Source organism: Vipera berus (assembly GCF_964194415.1).
Source record: "Vipera berus genome assembly, chromosome: 1".
Lineage (NCBI taxonomy): Eukaryota > Metazoa > Chordata > Lepidosauria > Squamata > Viperidae > Vipera > Vipera berus.
This window is the reverse complement of record NC_138202.1, coordinates 151,122,358-151,147,148: the sequence shown is the minus strand read 5'-3', so window position 1 is coordinate 151,147,148 and position 24,791 is coordinate 151,122,358. Positions and strand designations below refer to the sequence as shown.

Sequence of the window (24,791 nt, the reverse complement as noted above, 5' to 3'; positions counted from 1 at the left end):
CAAGCCAATATGAAGATCGGTAGGGCTGAGAACTTAAGCAATAAGGTTTCCTTGAGAAATTACTGTACTGTTGTAAGGTAAGAAAAGCCCACTTTGAAAATGTAAAGGTAGTCCACTGGAAGTAGTAAGTACCCAAAGGCAACTGATAAAGACCAGTAACCAGGGAAGGAGTTCTGATGTTAATGTGCTCGATTACTAAGAAAAGTTATAGAATAAATTGAGTGCGTTTTTAGATTTTGGGGTGAAAGTCTATAGATTTATTTTAGAATCTGGATTTACAGAATGCAGCCAAGATTGAAAAGTCTTCCCTGAGCTGAAATTGTGTAACTTGAACAATAGACTTCCATGCAAAATGGAGATATTTGGCACTCAGAGGCCTACTGAAACATTTTTGGTAAAATATGAGAAGTACCTACATACCAGCTATTCTTATACTGATTTTGATGGAAGTACTTTGTCTTAATTTTGCAATGCTTGCATTAATAAAAACCATACAAACATTGGTAATATGCTACAAAATAAATTACTACTTTGAACTGGACCAAATCAACTAGGTGAAGGCTAACTCTGAATGAGCATTTAATCAAATACACAGAATTATTTCATTCATACAACAGTCTACCTTTGAGGCTACATCTGCAGCACTCATTACTGAAAAGAAAATTACCTTGAATGACAAAAACGAATGGGTTAAAAGGATGCACAAGCATTTATTAGTGAAGGTGATTATTATGAAACTATGATTTTACCTTAGACAACCTGTTGTGTTGCGCAGAACTAGAGAAGTCTGGAATTTAATTTTATGATCATCATCAAAGGAAGAATTATTCCATCCAGAATGAGGAACTATCACACTGTTTGTCAATGTTGCTAGAGCATCTCGGATGATTGTCATTTTTACTGCATCACACGAAGACAGGTTCCAGAGGACACCTTTGGAATAAGGATATATCACAGGTTGTAACAGAAAAGATCAAGAGGCATATCAGTTTCAGCTATCATTTCAAAAGAGGAGAGAACTGATAGCAGTAAGCCCGATATATTTTAAAAAAATAAAACCCAGTGATTGTAATCGTGGCAATTCTAATAGGAATGCAACCATTGCCAACATCGAACAGCATAAAAAATATCCTTTTTTTCTATGTGTTTTTTGGTCTGCCACTGAATTTATTACAAAGAAAGAGCTCTTACTAGGTCTATAAAACATGAAGTGTCATAGCTACTGACGATTTTATAAATCGGAAAGAACTTAGAATGGCACGCGACTGTAGTGCAAATGGTGGATTGATGCAACCTAAACACCAATCTCACATCAATTTTCTCTGGAGTAAGCTCCACTTAATCCAATAAACAAATATGGCATTGTGCACTGCTTTATAAAGGTTTTCTAATATATTTCTGTATATTCTAAGGAATGAAAGGAACAGGGACCCGCCATTTATAATGGAAATACAGAGCAGGAGTGATTTAGGAAATATGTAAAATTTTTGACTCAAGGTATTGTTAAAAATTGATTCAGTGTAACAGTGGTTTAGTTATTTTTTCCCCAAAGAATTAGAATGTAAACAATCACTATAATGGATTTATTGTGGATGAAATTACAAAAGCTATTTTTATAAATAATGAATATAATGGAATTACATTCCTTATCTTCATAAAGATTGACGAAAAGAAAAAGGAAAGAAGTATTGCAATATCAATTTGCAAATAAAGCCTATCCTTCTTTCTGCAGCTCTATAAATAATACTCTAAATCATAGCCTGAAACCAACATTTAAGGATTTTTTTCTCTAGAAAAAAGTCATATAAGGGTGATCATTATAAGTGTATTCAGTGAAGCTTGGTGTGGAGAAAATAAATGAGTCTTTCTTCGTCTTTCAAAATTCTGAACAGTGGGGTCATCCAAGGAAGCAAACTGTGTGGGATTCAGAACAGACAAGAAATACTTTTTTTAAAACAGTGGCACAGTTAAACTAGGTAATCATGCTGACATCTCCTGATGACTGCTTGCTTGAATGGCTTTAAAAGAAGCAAATTCATGGAAGATAAAAGTCCATTAATGGCTACAATCATAAGACTGACCTAATGTACCCCACCAATTGAGTCACTATAGTTTGTAAGAGAGTGAGTTGAAGGGGTCTCAGCATAGCTTTTTCTTTTACAATCTTCCTGAGCTAATATTTACTTCACTGTTCAAACTTAATGCTTGACAAATACTTACAAGAAGAGAATCCGAAATAACAATAATCTGTCTCACCAAATTGCAAAATATTTTTGGTGCAAACATTTTTAACCATGTACTTTTTCCCTTACTGTAGATAGTTCTATAAAGAAAAAATATTTCCAGTATCTGGAACTTCTGAGCAGCCTCTTCTTAACAAATATTCTGTTAGTATCTGGATACCGAACAAAGGATGTGTAATTCCAACATTTCCCATTTTAGGGTTCTTTCTCCACTGTCAACAGATCCCAAGTCAGAATTAGGGCAGCAAAAATAGGATGCTTTCCATCAAATTAGCTTTTCAGCTTTCCTTCCCAGAATCCTTTCTGTTTTATCTGTGACCGAACTTTGGGGAGATTTTTCTGTATATGAATCACTAATGCACCCATCCAAATGCTTCCTTTGTTATAATTCATCACTCTATTGAATTGTTTTTATAATATTTATTAATTTTATGGGTATAATTATTCAACCATTTTTTCTTCTTGGTATAAATAGGAATGCCACAAATAAAATCTGAAGTAAAAAAAATCCCTAAATGTTGGCTTGACAGTGCTATTTAAAATAACCTCTCCAGAATTTGAAATGGGTACTAGTCTTTCCAGAATATGAAAAATTGGAAGAATTTTGAGAATTGATTTTGTTATAATTTATCTCCTTCATTATAATTTCATTTCATAATATCCAGTTAACCAGTAGGAACCATCTGTAAAGAAAGTGAAGAGTTAATTTTTATAAAATATGATTCCCATTCTTTTACCAATTCAAACATAATGTTAGGCAACATATTGTGTGAACATGTTAAAGTCTGTTTCCCTTCTCTCTTCCTTCCCTTGTACATATTATAGATATGGAAAAGGCAAAAGATTTACAGTCCCAGTAAAATGACATTTGCATAATAGATGTAGTCCTTTCTTAAGGACAGCTTCCAACAAGCAGAGTCAACAGAGAAGCCAGCAATAAAATCGCAAGCCATAGTCGTGTCTTGTTTAATGATCGTGGATGATCTGCTTAACAACCATGGAGGAAGTAAGTCTGTTGTGGTCATGTGATGTCTTACTTAATGACCATGTTGCTCATGACAGAATTGCTGGACCCAATTGTGGTAGTTAAGCAAGGACTACCTGTAACAGACATTTGGAGGAGAAAGTCTTTATTTACAAAGATTTGGGGCAATTATTCAGCAAACAGGGTGGGCTGCAAAGAAGAATACACTTAATTAAATTTGGCATGGTTTAGTTGCAACTAACTACTGACATGCTTACATTAATATCTCAGAGGAAATGGAAAGTGCTATTTTTCGTACTCAATGCTAAATACGGCTGATGAGTAATGGCCCTACAATAAATGTTGGTCCAGGTGCATTCATATTCTTTTCTTGCATTCATATTCACCTAATCACTTTGCACTGCATATTCTAAAAAGAAGATATAGGAAAAGACACATACTGCCTGAATCATTTCTAAAATGATGAAAATTTTTAATGATAGTTGGCTCTAAAATATTCTGTATCGTTTCTTGCTACAGTTTTGATTCAGCTTTAGATTGTATGATTTATATTCCCTTATTGTTTGAACAGTAGGATGATAATTCTGTTCTTAAGTTATTACAAACTTAACCTCTTGCAGATACTTGAGAAAGAAAGGAGGAAAATAAAATTTCAGTGAGAATTCTAATAAAAAAAATGGGAAAATGTCTTAAGATCAGTTTCAATGTCATCTCAAAATGTATCAAGCTGAAACCAAATTTAAATCGAAAGAGCCATGTGTAAAAATCACATTTAGATAGTCATGCGCTCATAATTACAGCAATATTATGTATTCTTGGTTGCACTTGCAGGTGTAACACACCAGGAAATCCTGTTTTACTTTGAAATTATGCTCTTCTGTTAATTTGCATGTGCAGAGTCAAACACTTGATGTAAGTAAAATGCCAAGTGCATACAATTCCCCCTACCCAATACCACTGTTTTATTTTTAACATAAGCCTAACATTAAACTTAAATTAGAATACTCTGAGGTCTGCATCTATGATTATTAGCTGTGTCATTTTCCGGCTGCTGTGCTGAACTGTTTTCCATTCAGCGGTGCAATTTATTGGAGGTTTGCATCTGACGCTGGTGTGCAGGGCAAACTGTTGTAGGCATTCGTGCAGAAAGAATAGTTGTTCCTTGGTGGAGGTTTGCCTACATGCAAATTTCTGTCATTTGCGTGCTTATTGAAGCGTACGACATCCATATGTGGCTCCATCAAAAGAGAATATACATAGCTCAGGACTGAACTATGGAGTGCTTAGTGTTCTCTGAGCTTAGTTGTTTGCAGATGTTTTGTTACCTGACTAGATAACTTCATTAGGTAACATTTATTTTATTTATTTATTCTATAAGATTACTTGCCAATCCTCCCAGGTAAACCAGGGAGGAAACATGATAAGCTAAATCTACTTTACTGTAAGGCTACATTGACCGAATCTTGAAAGCCTGAAAGCAAGATTCTTCTGCCATCAACTTTTAGTAACCTGCTCCTAAGTTTCTTTCTCTGTCTCTTAAGCCACTAGGGAGTTTCCCCACTCTTGGCTGACTAGTCTCTAATCCAGGGGCCCCTAATTCATGGGCCATAGCCCACTACTGGGCCTTGAGCCCTTTGGAACTAGGCCACGGAAGTGGAGGGCGAATTCATGCGTACGCACACGGATCCCCACTTGCCGAGCAGTGGGAAAGCACGGGCGCTCCATTTGCGTGAATGGTGGGCGCGTATGCCCACTTGTGCAAATAGAGTTGTCCGCATGTTTGCCTGCCACTCGCGCAAAACCATTCTCTCTACACCCCCCCAGCCAGTCCGCAAAGCCGGAAAGGTTGGGGAACTCTGCTCTAGGCAACATCTTTTTCTCTCATCCAGCAAGATCATTCCTACATGCCAATATATTATCCAACTAAGTGTCATCATTCAAGAAACACATGAATACTAGAGTCTGAGAAAATCATGGCAACGTTAGAGCTAATGTTACAAATACTACACTGAATATTATGTAAAATATTATGCATACCTTCTAGCTGTGTAATGGAATATTCAGAATCTTTGGCAGTATTCATAAACCATGACATGGATGGAAAATGGGCCCTGACCAAAATTGGCATTTGTTATATACTAAATTGCCAGTAGGGACGCGGTGGCTCAGTGGGTTAGGACGCTGAGCTTGTCGATCAGATGGTCGGCAGTTTGGCAGGTCGAATCCCGAGTGCCGCGTAACAGAGTGAGCGCCTGTTACTTGTCCCAGCTTCTGCCAACCTAGCAGTTCGAAAGCACGTAAAAATGCAAGTAGAAAAATAGGGACCACTACGGTGGGAAGGTAACAGCGTTCCGTGCGCCTTTGGCGTCTAGTCATGCCAGCCACATGACCACGGAGACATCCTTGGACAAGCGCTGGCACTTCGGCTTTGAAACGGAGATGAGCACCGGCCCCTAGAGTCGGAAACGACTAGCACGCATGTGCGGGGGAACCTTTACCTTTACCTTATTGCCAGTAGGACTAGTTTAACAACATCATGCTACCTATGTACTCTTTCAATTTAATTTTAAATTCATTTAATTTCCAAAGCAAATTGTCATCTAAGTAGTCAGTATAAGCAACAGTTCAATAATGTCCTGAATGAAATGGTAAAGAAAGAATATTTGTATAATATCCTGGGGAAAAATAAGTACAGGTAGACCTTGACTTATGACTGTAACTGAACCCAGAATTATGATCATAAGTTCTGTTGGTCATTAAGCAGTTCACCATGTGAACATGCCTCATTTCATAGCCTTTCTTGTGGCAGTTGGTAAGTGATCCATGGTTGTTAAATGAACACCACAGTGTTTAAGCAAACCCATTTAAGCCAATGGATGTTTTTTCCTGAAATGAAAGCAAAACTAGTTTCTGGCAAAAAAAAAGTTGTAAATTATGGTTATGTGACCTCAAGACACTGCAAATGGCTGCAAAAGCGGGCCAATTGTCGAATGCCCAAAATACAATTGCATCACTGCATATGGAGGGGGGGGACTGACTGTCTTAAATTTGAAACTGGGTCATGAGTAACTCTGGGGAGGTCCATTGTAACTTTCTAAGTTAAGAACTTCCTGCAGCACTATAGCCTGCAGTTGCAATGTTGTTCAGAGGGACAATAGTGTTTTCTGATCTTTTTTTCTGACTATTGAGGTATACCAGGATTGGCAAAGAATGTCTCTAGAATTCCAAGCTCCTCCTTTCTCCAATTATTGGAGCTACCAAAAAATAGCTATGCAAGATTATCATAAGCAATTATCGTTCTTTCTGTCTTATTTTGGGAATGGAGAAATGCAGGAAATAGTTTTCAACTCACTGTATGTGAGTACTCAAGAGTGAATGACTAAGCAGTGATGGAACAATTTTCTAGGAAGGTTGAAGGTTTCAGGTTAAGTAGGTTAGAAGCAGCTGATATTGAGGAAGTGAATCTGCACACAGATTTTAGACTCAGCTGGTGTCAATAAATGTGACATCATTGGATTCTCACAGAATATATTTCCCAAATTAGGGGATCAGTCTTTCCTACTGGCATTTGTAAATATCACCGGATTTCAGCTACCCAAGGATTAAAAAAATATTTAAACAAGCTTAGATTAAGAGAATAGAACAGAATTTTTATCGTGCAGAAAATACACAGCACATTTCTCAGTCTGAACACACAGTGAAATCATACAGATATACTAAACATCTTACACTGTTTAAATTATTTCTAGAGAGATTGTAGGCTTTTAGGCAATATTTTAAATTTTTACCTGACTTATCAATACAATCTCATACAGAAGACTGTTTGTAGTTCAGGACTGAACTGTGGGGTCCTTGGGGCTCTCTGAGCTTGGTGGTTTTCTTGCAGACATTTTATTACCAAAGTAGGTAACATCATCAGTGTGGATGAGCGCTGGTGAAATTATTTAATTTGGTAATGAAGTATCTGCAAGAAAACCACCAAGCTCAGAGAGCACCAAGAATCCCAAAATAGTCTTATGCATATCCAACCGGAGGTAAGGCTTACTCACATATATCACAAATTGTTTTGAATAGCACTTATACCCTCAGATCTTTACTAAAGAACATGATGACCAGAACTGATAAGGAAATGATAGGAGCCGATATACAAGACATCTGGAGGAAACCAGGTTGTCTAACTCTGGTATAAGTCTCAGTGAACCAAACAGACATGCCTTAGAACAGTGATAAGTATTTTTTTTCAAATAAATAATAGCTATTTCAAAGGAATGCTTTTTCTTGCACATATATTCATTGTACCTAACTATAAATCATTTATCTCCTATCTATTAACAATTACCTGTGACAAGTTCTCTTACTTCTGCATCAATTGATTTTCTTAGCAACCGTAAAAGTGCAGCTATTCCACCAACATTTTTCATTGCTATCTTATTTTCATCTGTAGATTTCCCAAATACCAGGTTCCGCAGTGCACCACAAGCATTCTTCTGAACTTCAAGAACTCTGTGGTCTAACAGGTCAACCAAGTGCTTAATTCCACCTAACCTGCATACCTATAAAATACATTGAATAGAGGAGTCGGTGAATATGTGAAGTGAAATTCTGGGAAAATATATTTTTTCACACAGGTTGCATATACCAAGCTTACTGTCTGCCAATTTAATATTTGGCATTTCTAGGGGATATACAGTATGTCTAATTTATTGAAATACAGTGCTGTGTATAATCTGTGTATTAGCTATCCCCCCATTTTCAGATAAAATAAATGTTCTGGAATTAAAACATGATTTACAGATATTTTAATAAAACCCATTAATAGTAATTTTTATAAACATGCTTGGCTGTATCTCAACAGTTTAGAGATGCACTTTTCTCAATCTTTCATATGATTGTAAAAATAATATTCCCAATCCCTGGCCACACAAATATTTAGCTGCTCTGATTGCAGATGATGGAAGTTGTCGAGTAACACCTCTGAAAGACAATAGGTTAAAGAAAGCTTTTAGGGAAAATTATTTTTTCAAACATCTTTATATTAATGAAGGTAACTTGAAGTTTATTCTTTGAAATATCCAGAAAATAGGCATTAATCCAAATCCCTATATAATATATATAGCATGTGCATTGTACAGTGTATAATTTTTATATGAAATATCCCGCTAGCGGTTTATAGATATATGATAATAAATATGACCTTTTCAAGTGCTTAAAGCTCAAAGCAAAGGACATGAGTTTTGTTTTAAGATTGGAATAAAATGTAGTGTTTTATTCCCAAAATTAGCTGCTTCAAATGTTTTCATTGTAGGTGTTTCAAGGGCTGTCTGACTTTTGCCTTTAGGATTCCCCTCCCCTCAAATGTTTTTCCAGTTCAGTCAGTAGAGCAGCAGACACCAATCATGTACTCAGTGCTATTGGTTTGGAGTTACTGTAATGGAGAGATGTAAGAATGGAGTGGTGAAAAGAAAGCAGCAAATAGGGATGCAGGTAGATTGCTTGCAGCTACATTTCTGCCAGCCTTTCTGGATACTGGGCTTTTTTTCCCAGCAAGTTAGAGTTAATACTTGTATACATGGTTTGATCCTCTTTCTTTCATAGCCTCTGAAATCCTGCATGGCCTTTAACTCAGACAATTTAATAATTGTTCACAATTAACAAAGTGCTTCTGTTGTTATTATGGTTTGTCACACAGTCAGCTAGATGTTCAGAGTGGATTTGGAATTTCTGTCTACCTATCGAGTTTTTTTCCCCAAGGACCTGGGATAGGCAGATGTGGATGTCTGATGGTGTTACAGATATCATTGCAGGTTGTAAGCTGTTCTGAGTAAAGTCAACTTTTGCAATTGGCTGATGGTGAATATGTTAATGCCAATGGTTTTCAAGTGGTGCTCCATTCATTTGGGATTGTTGTTGATGATGATGATGATGATGATGATGATGATGATGATGATGATAATAATAATAATAATAATAATAATAATAATAATAATAATAATAATAATAATAATAATAATAATAATAACAATAATAATAATAAATAAATTATCAAAACCCAAAGATAGCTCTCATTTTGTCAATGTTACAGATGTAACTAATTTGAAGGAACTTTGATCAAAATGTTATGAGAAGACAAGGTAATCTGTGCTACTTATCTACTACTGATCTACAGAGAAATTGGCCAAGGGGATTTTTAACTTAAAAAAAGAGAAAGAAAACATAGGAACAAAAATAATGTACTATATTTTGTGTTGCCAAGATGGCTTGTTTATCTCCTACTGGAAAGCAAACACTGGAAATAAAATCATGTCTGTTATTCATAGTGTTGCTTCAGTCTCAGGTGAGCTCAAAATTAATGAGTAAATCTCATCTCTGTATAAATATACTTGCTATTTGAATCACTAAGGATAAAGTCTAAGAAAATATTCATGCTTTTGTCCTAAAATTTGAAAATCTGCAAAAGTCCGCACTGGGGTTTAAATTAAATTCCCTTATAAATAGAGAAAGCATGAAAAACAAAACTAGAAACACACCTTTTAATTTGTTTATTTTGAAACTGGCTTAACAAGATTCTCTTTCTATATATACTTCCTTATATAAATACTGTACTGTGAACACAGCAGAGAAGTGATGGATTTCTTCAATGTTTAAGAGGTGGCAAATAATACTGGAAAGCATACTTTCAAGTAATTCGAAGTTAAACACTATTCTTTGTAGTATTATTTTCCCTTCCATTTCATATATGCATAAATTTCACTAAAAACGTCATAAATATTCATATACTTGTTTTAAAGAGCCACACAGAGAAAATTGACATTTTAAAAATCTCCCCCATTAGCCTTATATGCAAATATTTAGAAATGTTCCACAAAAATCACCAGGGTTTGCATCTAAGAGTATGAGCAAAATATTATGATGTTAATGAGGGAAATAGCTACTTGCACAATGTTTTTCTAGTGACCATAATAAAGCTTAAAAGCATGACTATATTTCCATTACAGGGTTTCTCAGTTCATAGAGTTTACAGTGTCTAATCTGATGAGTATTTCAATATTGAGCCATATGTTGTAATAGTTATGAAATAGTAAGACCTGTTCCATACCTCGGTTTTTACTTTATTATCTCCAAAGCACAGGTGCTGTAGATAGGCTGCTGCATTGGCCTGAACTGATGGGAACTGGTGCTGAAGCATATGAATGACTTCTGGCAACTCTGGATCCCGCCATGCAAATTCTCTTCAGTAGATAAGAAAATTCAAAGGAAAGAATGAACGTATTGTTATTTTATGAGATTTATTAGTTAGCCCCTAAGAGAGGTGGCTTTGAGAATGTGTATTTGAATCCAACAATAGTTTGAATTTTTGGATATCAGCAACTAAACTTAACTAAATTAAATCAGAGGCAAAAAACTAAAAATGAAATTCAAGGAATCACTTAAGGATTTATCTTTATTATTCTTGTGCTAATTGTATGTAACTGATTAAAATATCATTTATACGTGCCTGGGATCTTTCTGGATGCTGTCTATAGAGGGAGATCGTGTTGTTCCATCATCAGCAGGGACTGCATGTTGCATCCTGTTATAATTCGATTCAGACATCCGATAATGAAGTGACCTATAGGGTTCTGCGTAGGTAACTGTTGTGTTCAGCCCGTAATTATTTCTTTGGTATGTGCTACGCTGACTAGATGATCTTTGAAGATTTCCAACACCTAGTATACCAAATAATTATGAGAATACTCCTCTGTACGGTTAACAAACATACAGTATACACAGATACCGGCATGTATTCTTTGTTGTTGTCTTTCTCTTAATTCCTTTTCAAGAATGTTAAAAATATATTGAATGTTTCTCTCTATATTGGTTTGTGAAGAATGTAGCTAAGCAGAAGATAGTTGTGATCCTAAAATAAGTTGACTTAGAAAAGAATATAGCATTATAAGAAAACTCCGTGCATCAGACTAATGCAGTGTTTCTCAACATCAGCAATAACAAGGCTTGTGGGCTTCAAAATTTCCAGAATCCCCCTAGCCAACATGCTGGGAGGTGAGGAGGGATTCTAGGAGCTGAAGTCCACATATTTTAAAGCTGCTGAGATTGAGAAACACTGGACTAACGGCTCCTAGGTTCATCATTATTTTTTCTGCTGAGCCAATCAAATGCTTATGGGTAGTCCAAAAGTAGACAATTAAGGGTAATAAACTTGTCCTATTATTGCTCACATAAAATATATTTGCAACTAAGCATTAATCAACATTCTAAGATTTATTGCTAAATAAATATGAATGGTATTGTTCACACAGCGGAGGACGGCTTATGTGAGAGACAAATTCCACAACGCCTTTCCTCATATTGCTTGTCATAGATCTACAAACTTCAGAATGTTTTTATGGGATTCAAAGGAGAGGAATAGTTAATGTATTTCCTTCTATGAACTTCCTTAAGTTAACTTATTTTAGGATGCAAGGTACAGTGATACTTAAAAAATATTTTGAAGTTTAATTTCAGTACTGATTGACCTTTTAATCTCTTATTCTGTATCTTCAAAAAAACGGGTTAGTCATAAAAGTGATAAACAGAGAGAGCTAGATCCAAATTTAGCCCTTCTTTGAAGTTAATCAACTGAAATTAATGGAATATAAATTAGCTATGACAAAAACCCAGATTTGGTCTGCAATAAATAATGCATTTAGTTATTAACTTGTTTAGAAGTAAAATAAATTTGGCCTACAATAATGCTTTCTTACACTTTCCTCCCTGAAAATCTCAACATCTGCTCTGAATTTGCTTTGGATTTTTTTCCAAAGCAAAATACTATTTTTTCACTAAGCATTCACACTAAACAGGAATTAATGTTTATACTGTTTTATACTTTTTATCAAAACGTAGGAACATTGTTGAAATTCTATATTAACTGAGAGTAAAGTAAAAAAACCATAAAACAAAAAAGTCTAATATAAATTCAATGTGCCTTAACAGAGACATAAGGCTGTAAGTAATTTTCAGAAGGTGACAATTTTGTTTCCTGATGCTACGAAGGGCTGCAAAAGGCAAGGCCAAAACTTTTGTCTGGGTTTTTTTTTTGGAAGGGGGAGAGTTTTAAAGATTAGGAGGTGCAACCCTGTGAAAAAAAGGCTGACATTTAGCCATTTTGCTGTCAATTCTAGCAGTGTAATCAAAGAGTGTTTAAAAAACCCATAGGGCCTGGTGAGTGTGTGGGTATGAGCTCTCCATCTTTACAGTTAAAAAACAAGCAGCTGCTGCAGTTATATATACATAATTGCACAGTCAAACAGTGTGAAATGAGTAGAATGTTGAACTAGAACCAGAGGATCAATTTCAACTCATTGGTTTGAACCTCATAGGTTTGTCTTTGAGCAAATTATCTCTAAATCAGCTTATTTCATACTATGTTTCTGAAGGAAAGGTTGAATATGAATATGAATCTAACCACAAAATAAGAATATAATGCTGCTGCAGAGGTTCTAGGATAACAGAAAAATAACTATTTCAAACTTACCTGAGCCAGTTCGATACAATCCCGTTTGAGATCCTTGAGGTACATCACCTGTTCCATGGCTTGGACTGTGGTACACTGGACTATAATAAGGTCTACCTTCATAAATGGGAGTGATATGTAAATCAGGAGATACATTAGAACGTAACTCCTGTCCAAGTTGACTATGTTGACTAGCATATGAACTCCTTAAGCCTAGGAAAAGAAACAGAAAAAAAGTAATAAATGGCAATTATCAGGGTATGATGATTACCGTAAGTAATCTATTTTGATTCCTCCAGGTTTTTGTCAGTAGTACTGGAAAAAAAAAACCACAAGAAAAATTCACTGCCCCCAAAGAGGAGACACTGAAGTAAGCAGGAAGTAATTTAAGCAAAATAAATTCAAATCCAGACTTATACTTTTTGAATGAATTGGCATCCTGTTATTTGTTGCCCTTTATTGTTTCTAAAAATTTCACTATTTACTAACCCACTTCTTTTTGAATGGACTACCCAATTTTCTTAAATCAGTTTTTCCACATGATTTAGGAACTTATTTTTCTCTTTTGGTTTTCTTGTTTTAATTTTGATCTAAAGTGAAAAGTTCAGATTTTCCCCTGGTACTTTCTCTTATTTACAACCCTTGTGCTTGCTTAATCTTCATCCACTCCTCAATTCCACTGTTATCTGGATCTGTGTTAATTGTTCAAGATGACAGGGAAATAAAATATGTGAAAATTGATGTACTGTAGTGGCATTATAGTTAATACATTTCTGTTTATTCACTGGAATATTGCCTTTGGTTTGGAAAGCAATCCCATTCATTCCAACATAAATCAAAAGTTGTTCCGCAGCCATATATGATGCAGTACAAATAAACTGCCCAAAGTAGGAAGTGCATCACATTTACTTCATTTCCAATTGTCTGATTGATAGGCATATGCTTTTTGATCCTTTAAACCAGTGAAGCTTTCTTCACATTCTGACTATGTCACCTCACTGTTCCATGAAAAATGTGTCCTTACAACTGCAACCTTTCTTCTGAAATGTTTGCCATCAATATTTAACATTTAGAGCCACAACACCTTGGATTTTGGAGGACAGAGCTGGTGCTTCTGCTATTGAAAAATAAGGCTTTCTTCACACCTCAGAAGTCTCCTGACCTTTCTCACCCTTCTAGTTTTGGTCTGGCTGCCTGGCCAGCTTGTTTATAATACCACCCAATGTAGTGTTTCAATAGATTGACTGAAATAAGAATAAAGCCAGTGAGAATTTGGAAACATATAGATGTACACTTGGCACATAATCATTCCCAACAAATTGTAAGTTATCATTTATTATTTTTTCCTAAATCCATGTGGAATTGTACAATTGAGACTGTTAAATATTTAAATTTACAGTGCCTATGAGAGGCTGTGTTTATTTTACATCTGACAACACAATTCCATCCTTCAAACAGGTGAAAAAACAGTCTTGCAATTTAACTATTTAACAATCTACACACACCCTTTCCCATCTCAGCTAAGTTACACTCGATGGTTTACAAATATGTTATTTAGTTCCAAGAACATACACTTCTTAGATGGTTTAGAAGATACCTGAAGATAATTTATGTCACTAAAGCCATTGTGAATGGTTGTTAAAGAGTTCTGAAATAAAATGTCATCAATATTAAGATGACAGGCAAGATTTTTTCCTACTATCTAAATGAAATAGCAAATGCTGTAAGGATATTTTTGGAAGTCTAAATGAGACCGATAAATTTAAAATGAAATAGATAAAGCAGAGGTACTGAAAAAGGGAGAATGATCACAGAGGTTATTGTGCTTACTTTTAAAAATCAGATTTTCTTGAGGTACAAGTAACCAACCAACCAATCAGAGGTACTATCTGTTGGATGTTGAGTAGCTTCTGTGAATTAGTCAGAGATTTTCCAAAGTCAGTTAGTAAGTGCTTTCTATTAGAGAGGTTAATAACTGCAATGTATAGTAAACTGAAGGAGGGACGCGGTGGCTCAGAAGGTCGGCAGTTTGGCGGGTCGAATCCCGAGTGCCACGTAACAGAGTGAGCGCCTGTTACTCGTCCCAGCTTCTGCCAACCTAGCAATTCGAATGCAAGTAGAAAATGCAAGTAGAAAAATAGGGACCACTACGGTGGGAAGGTAACAGCGTTCCGTGAACCTTTGGCATCTAGTCATGCCGGCCACATGACCACGGAAACATCCTTGGACAAGCGCTGGCTCTTCGGCTTTGAAACGGAGATGAGCACCGGCCCCTAGAGTCGGAAACGACTAGCACGCATGTGCAGGGGAACCTTTACCTTTACCTTTATAGTAAACTGGGCTAGCTTTGCTCTGTAGAAATAATTTAAATTATTTCTATTCTGATAATCAGGGTTGTTGACTACTATCTTGGAAAGCTCTCAAAGGAGAAATTCATGGAAGGCAGGCCCTTTGAGACTTATTATTAGTTTGAACATTTAATACTACTTTTATGCTGGAGCAGCATGTCTCCAACTACCAGCAGGAGAGCATTATGACTCCATCTGCTTGTGAGCACACTGGAAGCATCTGGTTGATCTTTGCAAGAAATAAAAGGCTGGACTAAGATGGGCTTTGGTCTGATCTATTAAGGTCATTCTTCTGTTCTTACAACAGACTTGTGCAATGAGGCTACTATAGGCTACTATGGGATTGCTCCATTAGAAAATGTAATTGATTACGATACCAACATATTTGTGGAACACCACTAATTATTACATACTACCCTTTCGGCATCTTTTCAGTTAAATTAGCATCTAAAAAACAACAGCCACTTCCAGAGAGGAAACATCCTTAACCAATACTGTATAGACAATAGTGTTAATTCTACATAAAAGGAAATCTTATTACAATATAAAGTAAGCATTTTTATATTTTGAAATATGTATTTGCTGGCTATGTTTAAAAACAAACTGGATGATCACTTTTTCCCGTTTGCTTCTTTCTCACTTCTTTTGTTAACTTATAATCTGCTAGTTTAGAAGATAAAAATGGATGGCCATATAAAGTCTTCTTCATTATCTGAAGATTTATTCTTTATGTTTTAAATTTAAAAAAATAAAAAGGCTTCATATATTACACACAGGGAATCAAAAAATACATACTGTAATGAATCAAAGAATGAACAAGGATTTTGAGGGCAGGGGAACTTCAAGTATATAAAACATTGTCCAGAAACAACTGTTATGGTAGGGCATTAAATTTTTCTTCCATGAAGAACACAAACCATGTGCAGGAAATACGAAATAAGGTAGGGCATTCATTCAGGAAGAAAAGTTGGACTTGGGTGGAAGTGTCCCTGCAGGCAACTTTTTCCCATTTGTGTGCTGTCTGTAGATGACACCTTCACCATAACAATAAAGGACAAATGAGAGAGCAACATAGAACCATCAACATTTTTAAAGGAATCCAGTTTACTAGAAAAAAGAAAATAACAACTTGCTGTCCTTCCTGGACATCCTGATGAGCAAAGACCACAATGGCACTACTAGAAATGCAAGTCTACAAAAAAAAACCCCACCCATACTAACCAGGTGCTCCACTATCAAAGCAACAACCCAACCTCCCACAAGAGAAGCTGCATAAGGACTTTATTTAAATGAGCCCAAACACACGCAGCAACCTGGAACAGCAGAAAAAGGAAATAGAGCATCTATACAACGTATTCCAACAAAATGGATATCCATGCAATTTTATCAAAACATCCCTGACCACTCAACCCAATACAGCACAACCAACACAAACCCTAGAAAGAATTACATTGCCATACATCAAGAATATCTCAGAAACCACCAACAGACTCCTACAACCACATGGAATCAGCGTAGCACACAAGCGAACTAAAGTCCTTCAAGACATCCTAACCAGACCAAAAGACCCAACAACCCCAGAAGAAAAAAGCCATCTACAACATGCAATGTAACGACTGCATGTTGCAACCACTATGTAGGACAAACAGGCAGAAAACTGGCAGAATGTATCCATGAACATAAACTAGCAGTCAGAAGACATGATGAAAATTCTTTAATTTCACAACATACAGACAGATTTAACCATAGTTTCAATTGGGAAAATGTGACCATCCTAGACCAGGCCAAGTTCAAAAATGCCAGGGAATTTTTAGAAGCCAGGCACTCTGATAAATCATCCATCAACAGACACACAGATATTAACAACATCTATAGACTATGCAAAACAGACTATCACCCAGCCCAAAAAAGGAGCAAAAAGACCAGAGCACCTCACCACCGCAATCAGCATCCACATCAGCACAGATTAAGTCCAAAGTTAACATCAGACCAACTGTCAAGTAAACAATACCCCAATCAAGAAACTGTCAAAGAGCCAACAGTAAACAGAATCTCTAAGACCACCCCCACAACACTGACAGTACAAACCACCAGAATATAGGCAGCAAACTGCCCTCTTTACTACCATGTTTCCCTGAAAGTAAGACCTACCCCCAAAATAAGCCCTAGTTTGGGGGCAAGGCGCACACCTAAAAATCAAGGTAGGGTGGGGGTGGGTGGAGCTTACCATTTCAGCCAGGCCTCCCATGGATCGACACTTGCCTCGCCAGCCCACTACGGCCAAAGGAGCAGCTTCATTCTGCAGCTGAGAATGGAACTCAGGCCTGCATTTTGCAGTCAGAGGCTATAGGTCAGTTCTTGGCTGCATAGGCCTTCCGGAAAGCCCTCTGATGGTGAAATGCAGGGCCGAGCTCCATTCTCAACTGTAGAATGAAGCTGTTCCTTCAGCCACAGAAGAAGTGGGCTGGCTGGGTGGGGCTGTCAGTGCCGGAGTTGCGTGGAAAAGACACCCCCCCAAATAAGACCTGGTGCCTCTTTTGGGGCAAAAAAAGATAAGGCCGGGTCTTATTTTTGGGAAAACACAGTAGCACTGATGTTACCTAGGTTGGTAATGAAATATCTGCAAGAAAACAAACAAGCTCAGAGAGCACCAAGGACCCTCTCATCCCAACATACAGTATGTTCCCCATAAACTAGACCAGTATTTTTTAAAATGTGGTCCTGGGACTCCTAGAATTTCCCCAAGAGGCTGTCAGAAATCCACAAAATCAAAATTATTTGCCAGCCTATATTAAAAATAATGTATGATTAAATTACATAAAACAATTGTGAGAAGCAAAAGTGCAGCAGATACATCAATTTTAATTTTTAATACAGTAAATGTTGATAAATATAACCCATATGAACAAAAGCTCTCTTGGGATTCTCCATAATTTTTAAAAGTGAGAAGGGGTTCTTAACTGCATAAAAATTTAAAAATCTTAGGGAAATAGAGGGAAAATTCCATTTAACAGATCCTTATTTAGCAGTCTTCAGATGCAGCAGATAAATTTTCAATCTGGATATCCCTCCCGCCTGCCCCCAAATATAATGGACAAGCCCACGGCACCCAAAGTAGTCTAGATAAGGCAATTAAATATGTTAATTTTATGATACTTTTATCTCATTTGAGATTTACGTCATTTGTGTAATGATGTCATTATGTAAATGACATGAATTGATGTCAGTTACATCATTTACTTAACAATATCATTATGCAAATGATACAAATTATTGTAAATTACATAATTTGAGATTTGACAGACATTTGGGAGTAACAGATGCTATCTCCCCACAACTGGTCTGTTAAACCATGTTTCTATGAAACATTTGTATCAGAACTCTATTTCAGAATTTCAGCTGTCTTATATAACTATAAACAAATTTATGCAGATGGATATTTATTTTATTTATTATTTATTTTAGTGAGCTTATATGCTGCCCCAATTATAACTGATTTTGGGAAGCTTGCATATTCTGTAAAATAAGGAAAAAATATATGGAAAATAAAGCAAATAATAAACAGATCACAATTCTGTGGATATCATACTTTGAAAGAGACTCATTAAACCAGTAGAGAGTTTTTCTTAAAAACATTCTGAGTTTTCTTTTTTGGGCAAAATGAGCATGATGCAGTGATAATAAAGGACTTAAACATACATGCCTATTTTCACTGAAATTTGCTGAATCAAGCACAAAGTATCAACTTTTCAGTATCTCTTATAAGATAAATTTAAACACATTTTCTCGGCTGCCATATTTTATTTCTTAACAAAACCTGTAAAATTTATTCATGCTGATTTAATCTGTTTTGAAAAATATCACTGGATAAAATGGGTTAATTTCAGAATTTATGTATCTAAATGAAAACATTTTAAATTGAAACTTGAAAATATTCTTATGCTGAAATTATACTAATGATTGTGTTGGGGCAAAAGGATAGAAATTTCTAAATAAATACATGCTCCGTTTTAAGATCCAGCTAACAAAGAACATAGAATCCTTTCACTCCCCACCACCCAGTCAGAGCCGAAAAAGCTTCTTGGATGAGAAGTGAAACATCTTCAAAGAAAAACAGAAAAGTCCAGTTGCCTCTTGAAAAAGCAGTTTCATGACATGGATGACTGAGAATTTCCATAGACATCTAACTAAGAATATAGTTTCCTGTAAGGTAATGCTGGTGCCAATGTTATCGGATTTTAATGCCAGTTGAAGACCTGATTTTTTAGCTCTCGGATTTGACAATTCATGTTATGTTTCACCAGGCCTTTGTCTTTTAAATGCCTCCCTGATACTTATTCATTGTAGTTTTATATTGTATTTTCAAGTAATTTATTACTGATTTTACCCGGTGCTACTCTTTTCTCTTTTTTAAAGAGGACTGCAATTCGCCATGTGAGTCAATAGATTGTGGGTGAGCTATAAATATTCCAAACAAATAATTAAATATCATGTTGGCTACTTAAAGATATAATTATCAACTGCAGAAGTAATGTTTCAATAGCTTATTTGCCTAAAGTTTTTTTTCCCCTGAAAAAGTAGCTTGTGTTTTTCTAATTCTCAAGATACTTTAGAATTTCTTTAGAACAAAAGTTAATGGCATTTTTAACTAACTTCACCACTGCAGAGCAGAAATTGTGTTCATGTTTCATATTTCTTCATTATTTTATAGCCTCCAATATTTTATGATCTGGAAAAATTCCATGGGGGAAAACTTGTGAGATATTTTGTTGAAATGTAATTGAGGACTGGAAAGCAGGGAAGCTGCAGATCTTTTAGATCTTTATTGTGCATAATTAGAAGCCACCAATGTATAAGTTAAATAAATTGAAAGCCAGTTTGGTCAGAAGTCACTAGGTTAAAAAGTGGGAGATTGTGAATTCTAGTTCTGCCATAGCCATGAAAGCCGGCAGGTGATCTTGAGTCAGTCTCTCTCTCAGCCCAACTCACTTCATAGGCAGGTTGTTGTGGGGAAAATAGTAGGAGAAAGGTGTGTTGGATAAATTCACTGCCTTGAGTTATTTGTAAAAATAATAAAGGCAGGATACAAATAATAAAATAAAATAAATGCACAGCCCTATGGCCATATAGTGAAAAATCCATAAAAATGTTCTTAGAAAAAATATGAAAACATTTCTCCCCATCAAATTGATTCAGTCTTGAAAAAATAGCAGAAAGGTATTTTGGAGCATAGTATTAATAATTTAATTATTAGGGACTTCCGGTGGTGGCGCGGCGCCGGAGACAGCCGTTTCGGGCTGCCCGCTGCTCAGCTGTGTTGTTTTCACCCGAAACAGCGCCGATCAGCTGTTCGGGTGGATTTGAAGCCCCCTCCTCAGGAGAAGAGGAGGGGGTGAGGCCCCAGGTAGGGGTTGAGTTCTCTGGGGCCGCCTGAGCTTAAAGCTTGGGCGGCTGAAGGATTGAACTCCCCCGTAGCCTGGGTTGCTCCCAGCTGTTCAGCGTCTCTGCTCCGGAATTTTTGGAGCAGAGCCAGGCATTTGCGACCACCCCTGCCAGAAGGAAAGACCCTGGAATAAAAAGGAGCAGGCAGAGCGGTACAGGAGGATAAGGTGAAGAGGACTTTTATTTTTACTCTCTAGCTTAATGGACTTTTTAAACTTAAAGTGAAAGTGCGCAACAAGTGAAAGTAAAAAGATGGCGGCTAAACCTCCCTCAAAAACTCTTCGGAGTGCTGGAACTTCCCCGGTGCAACAGACATTGTTACAAGCTTTGCTTCCTCCTGCTGCATTGACATCGAAGGATTTACAAGATGCTCTTGAAAAACACGTCCAGGTAATTTTAGAAACACTGGGTGATAAGTTGGCAAAGGTGGAGGAGAAATTGGAGAAACTGGAGGAGAGGATAGAAGAGAAGATGGAAGAGAAATTCAGTGCGATGAGGGTAGACATTTTGTCTACAGTGGAAAGTGTGGCTGAATGTGTGCAAGGTCTGGATGAAAAAGTGGAAGATCTGACTCAAAAGAATGCTATATTAGAAGTAAAGGTACTGGAGAATGAAGATTTAAGAGACAAAATGGACAGAGAATTGAGTTTTGTTCAGTATTATCAGATGCAGTATGCTGTTAGAATCAGAGGCTTAAAAGAAAATACCAAAGAAGACCTAAAGCAGCTGATTTCTGAGGCTCTGGAAGCAGTATTGGGTCAGCCAGCATCTGAAATAAAGGGATGCATGGATAAAGTCTTTCGTGTAAATTCATGGGTTGCTAGACAGAGAAAGCTACCTAGAGACATGGTGGTTTATTTTGCAAAGAGAGAAACTAGAGATGAAGTTATTCAAGCCGCCTATGATACTAAAGTAGTGGTTGCTGACCAAGAAGTTTTGGTTTTAAAGGAAATTCCTCCAAAGATTTTAAGGAGAAGGAAGGACTTTGCATTTCTTGTGCAGGAACTTAAGCAACGTGATATAAGGTTCAGATGGGAGATTCCAGTGGGATTGGTGGTGATGCATGAAGGTAAAAGATACCGTCTGGTTACTGTGACACAGGCGCGTGATTTCTACAATAATGTTTTAAAAGCAACCCCACTATCACTTTTGGAAGCTGCAAAGGGATCTGGAGAAGGAAAATATCAAGAGGCCGAAGATGGACAGACAGAGGAGAACGGTGCTGGAGGGGAGCAAATTGTAACTTCGCTGGCTGATGCTGGAGAGCAGAGGGTGACGCGTGCTGCTTTAAAACGAGCAAAACAAATAAAAGAACAAGACCAACAGAAGTTTATGGAATTTTCAAAGCGTACTTACAGCGAGGCAGTGGGAGGAGCACGGCCCAAAGCAGACAGAGGGGCTATAAAAGATGTGCTTCAACAGCTTCGGGATGACAAGCATGGCGACTAAATTTCTAACCTGGAACATTAATGGACTAAATTCGCCTCAGAAGAGAAAGAAAGTTTTTCAATATTTAAAAAAATTTAAGATTGATGTTATATGCTTGCAAGAAACGCATATTAGGGCTATGGACCAAAAGTATTTATTGAACTCAAGGTTGGGCACGCAATTTGTTGCCTCTGCAATGAATAAGAAAAATGGAGTGGTTGTCTATGTTAAAAGTGCTTTAACAGCGGACTTAATTGAAGCAGATAAGCATGGAAGATACGTTATGATAGATTTGTTGCTAGAAGGCAAAAAAACGCTTTTAGTTGGACTGTATGCTCCTAATCAACAACAACAACAAGCTGATTTTTTTAGTTTACTTCATACAAAGCTTACTCAGTTGGATTATAAATCGTTTATTTTTATGGGGGACTGGAATGGTGTTTTGGATGTACAGATGGATAAGGCTGGTTTTTTTAAGCGTGTTCCGTGTCATGCCAGATTGCCTAAATCTTTTTTTGAAATGAAGGATGATCTGGAATTGCGAGACATTTGGCGTGACACACACTTGCATGAAAAGGATTATACATTTTTTTCGGATAGACATCAATCTTTTTCTAGGATTGACTTCATCTTGCTGACTAACGACTTTTTTTCTAGGATTAAGAAGGTAAAGATCTGTGCAAGAGTTATTTCTGACCATAGTCCAGTATGGTTAGAGATTAATAAGGACAATAGAGATAGGCGCTCGTGGCGCGTAAATGAGAACTTGTTTAGAAATCAGAAAAATGTGGAAGAATGTAAACAATGGATGAAGGATTTTTTTGAAATTAATATGAATAAGGATACTTCTATGGACATGGTTTGGGATGCTAGCAAGGCATATATGAGAGGGGTGTTGATATATATGAATAATAAATACAGACGTACTTTGGAAGCTAGAAGGAAAGAATTGGAGAATGAAATTAAGGAAAAAGAGAAGGCCTTGATTTTGAATCCATTGGATGTGAAGACTAAGGAGGTTATTAAGCTATTAAGAGGACAATTCGATAAGCTAATGGCTGATCAGGTGGCAACCAATTTGCGGTTTGCCAGGCATAATACTTTTTGTAATGCTAATAAGCCAGGTAGATGGCTAGCTTACAGACTAAGGAAAAAGCAAAGGGCTTCTAATATAGACAAAATTGAACATAAGGGGAAGGTTGTGTTTCAACAGGATCTTATTAAGGAAGCCTTTGTGGATTTTTATTCTAAATTATATGCTAAGGAGAAGATTAATGAAAAAGACATTGATGTATATTTGGAGAATGCTAGCATCCCGGTTCTTACGCAAGTACAAAAAGAGGAGATTAATCAATTGATTACAGAAGAAGAAATTCTTACAGCAATTAAGGAGTTGAAGGTGGATAAAGCGCCAGGTACGGATGGTCTGACTGCGGCTTACTACAAAAATTTGCAATTAGAGTTGATAAAACCGTTAAAGGAACTGTTCCAGACAATTCAGAGAGGGGGAAAGGTGCCTCCGTCTTGGAGAACTGCTTTTATTTCTTTGATTCCGAAGGAAGACCAAGATGTTACTCAAGTAAAAAACTATAGACCGATATCACTTTTAAACACAGATTACAAGATATTTGCTAAGGTGTTGGCTAATAGATTGATGAGGGTTCTGCAACAGGTGATTCATGGGGATCAAACTGGGTTTATTAGTGGTAGGCAAATGAAAAATAATGTGAGGCATATAGTTGATGTGTTGGAATTTTTGGAAAGGAACAACCAGATCCCTGCGGCGCTAATTTTTTTAGATGCTGAAAAAGCCTTTGACCAATTGAACTGGCAATTTTTGATGAAAGTTTTAGATAAAATGAATTTTGGGGATAAATTTCTGCAACCAATTAGGGCATTATATCAAAAACAAACAGCCCGAATAATAGTTAATAATAGTTTGACAGAAGCATGTAATATTGAGAAGGGTACAAGGCAAGGGTGCCCGTTATCGCCTTTGTTATTTGTGTTAACATTGGAGATATTATTGGTAAAAATACGGAATTCGGAAAGAATTAAGGGTATACAAATTAGAGATCAGGATTATAGATTGAGAGCGTTCGCAGACGATCTGGTTGTTACAGTGACCCAGCCGGAGAGCTCTGTTGTGGACCTGATGGAGATAATAATGCAATATGGGAAGGTTTCTGGATTTAAAGTTAATGTACAAAAAACTAAAATTTTGGCTAAAAACATGACAGCATCGCAAAAGGCCCTTTTAGAAGGGTTAACTGGATTTGAGATTGCTAAAAAGGTCAAATATTTGGGGGTGCTTCTGTCGCCCTCTAATACAAAATTATATAAAAATAACTATGAAAAATTATGGGGAAAAATTCAAAAAGAAATGGAGAGTTGGGAAAAACTGCAATTGTCTTTGTTGGGGCGAATCGCAGCAGTGAAAATGAATGTCCTGCCTAAATTTTTATTCTTATTTCAAATGATACCGGTTCTCAAGAAAGATTCTAATCTGGAGGAATGGCAGCGAGGTATCAACAAATTTGTCTGGGCAGGGAAAAGGCCACGAGTTAAACTTAAGATTATGCAGGATACTCGTGAAAGAGGTGGTCTTAAAATGCCTAATCTTAAATTATATTATGAAGCTGCTGCGTTAGCAGGTATAAGTGATTGGATTAATTTGACACAAGAGAGATTATTAAATCTTGAGGGCCACGATTTGTTGTTTGGCTGGCATGCATATCTGTTGTATGATAAGAAGGTAGATAATGTGTTTAGAGCGCATATTTTAAGACAGGCATTGCTGAGAGTTTGGAAGAAGTATAGATATAAGTTAGACTGTAAGATACCTTTGTGGG

At 36.5% G+C, this 24,791-nt stretch overlaps 1 protein-coding gene across 2 annotated transcripts in view; it reads right to left on the bottom strand.

The window, feature by feature from the left end:
- The window catches only part of PKP4 (plakophilin 4), a 203,360-nt gene that overhangs the window by 34,628 nt on the left and 143,941 nt on the right, over positions 1–24,791 (bottom strand). For both annotated transcript variants that reach the window (XM_081312603.1, XM_081312604.1), the window contains 5 exons: positions 12,743–12,934; positions 10,724–10,934; positions 10,325–10,457; positions 7,568–7,781; positions 750–933 (listed from right to left, as the gene is read on the bottom strand). In XM_081312603.1, the coding sequence (XP_081168729.1) occupies positions 750–933; positions 7,568–7,781; positions 10,325–10,457; positions 10,724–10,934; positions 12,743–12,934 (934 nt within the window). The remainder of the gene's footprint in view (positions 1–749; positions 934–7,567; positions 7,782–10,324; positions 10,458–10,723; positions 10,935–12,742; positions 12,935–24,791) is intronic.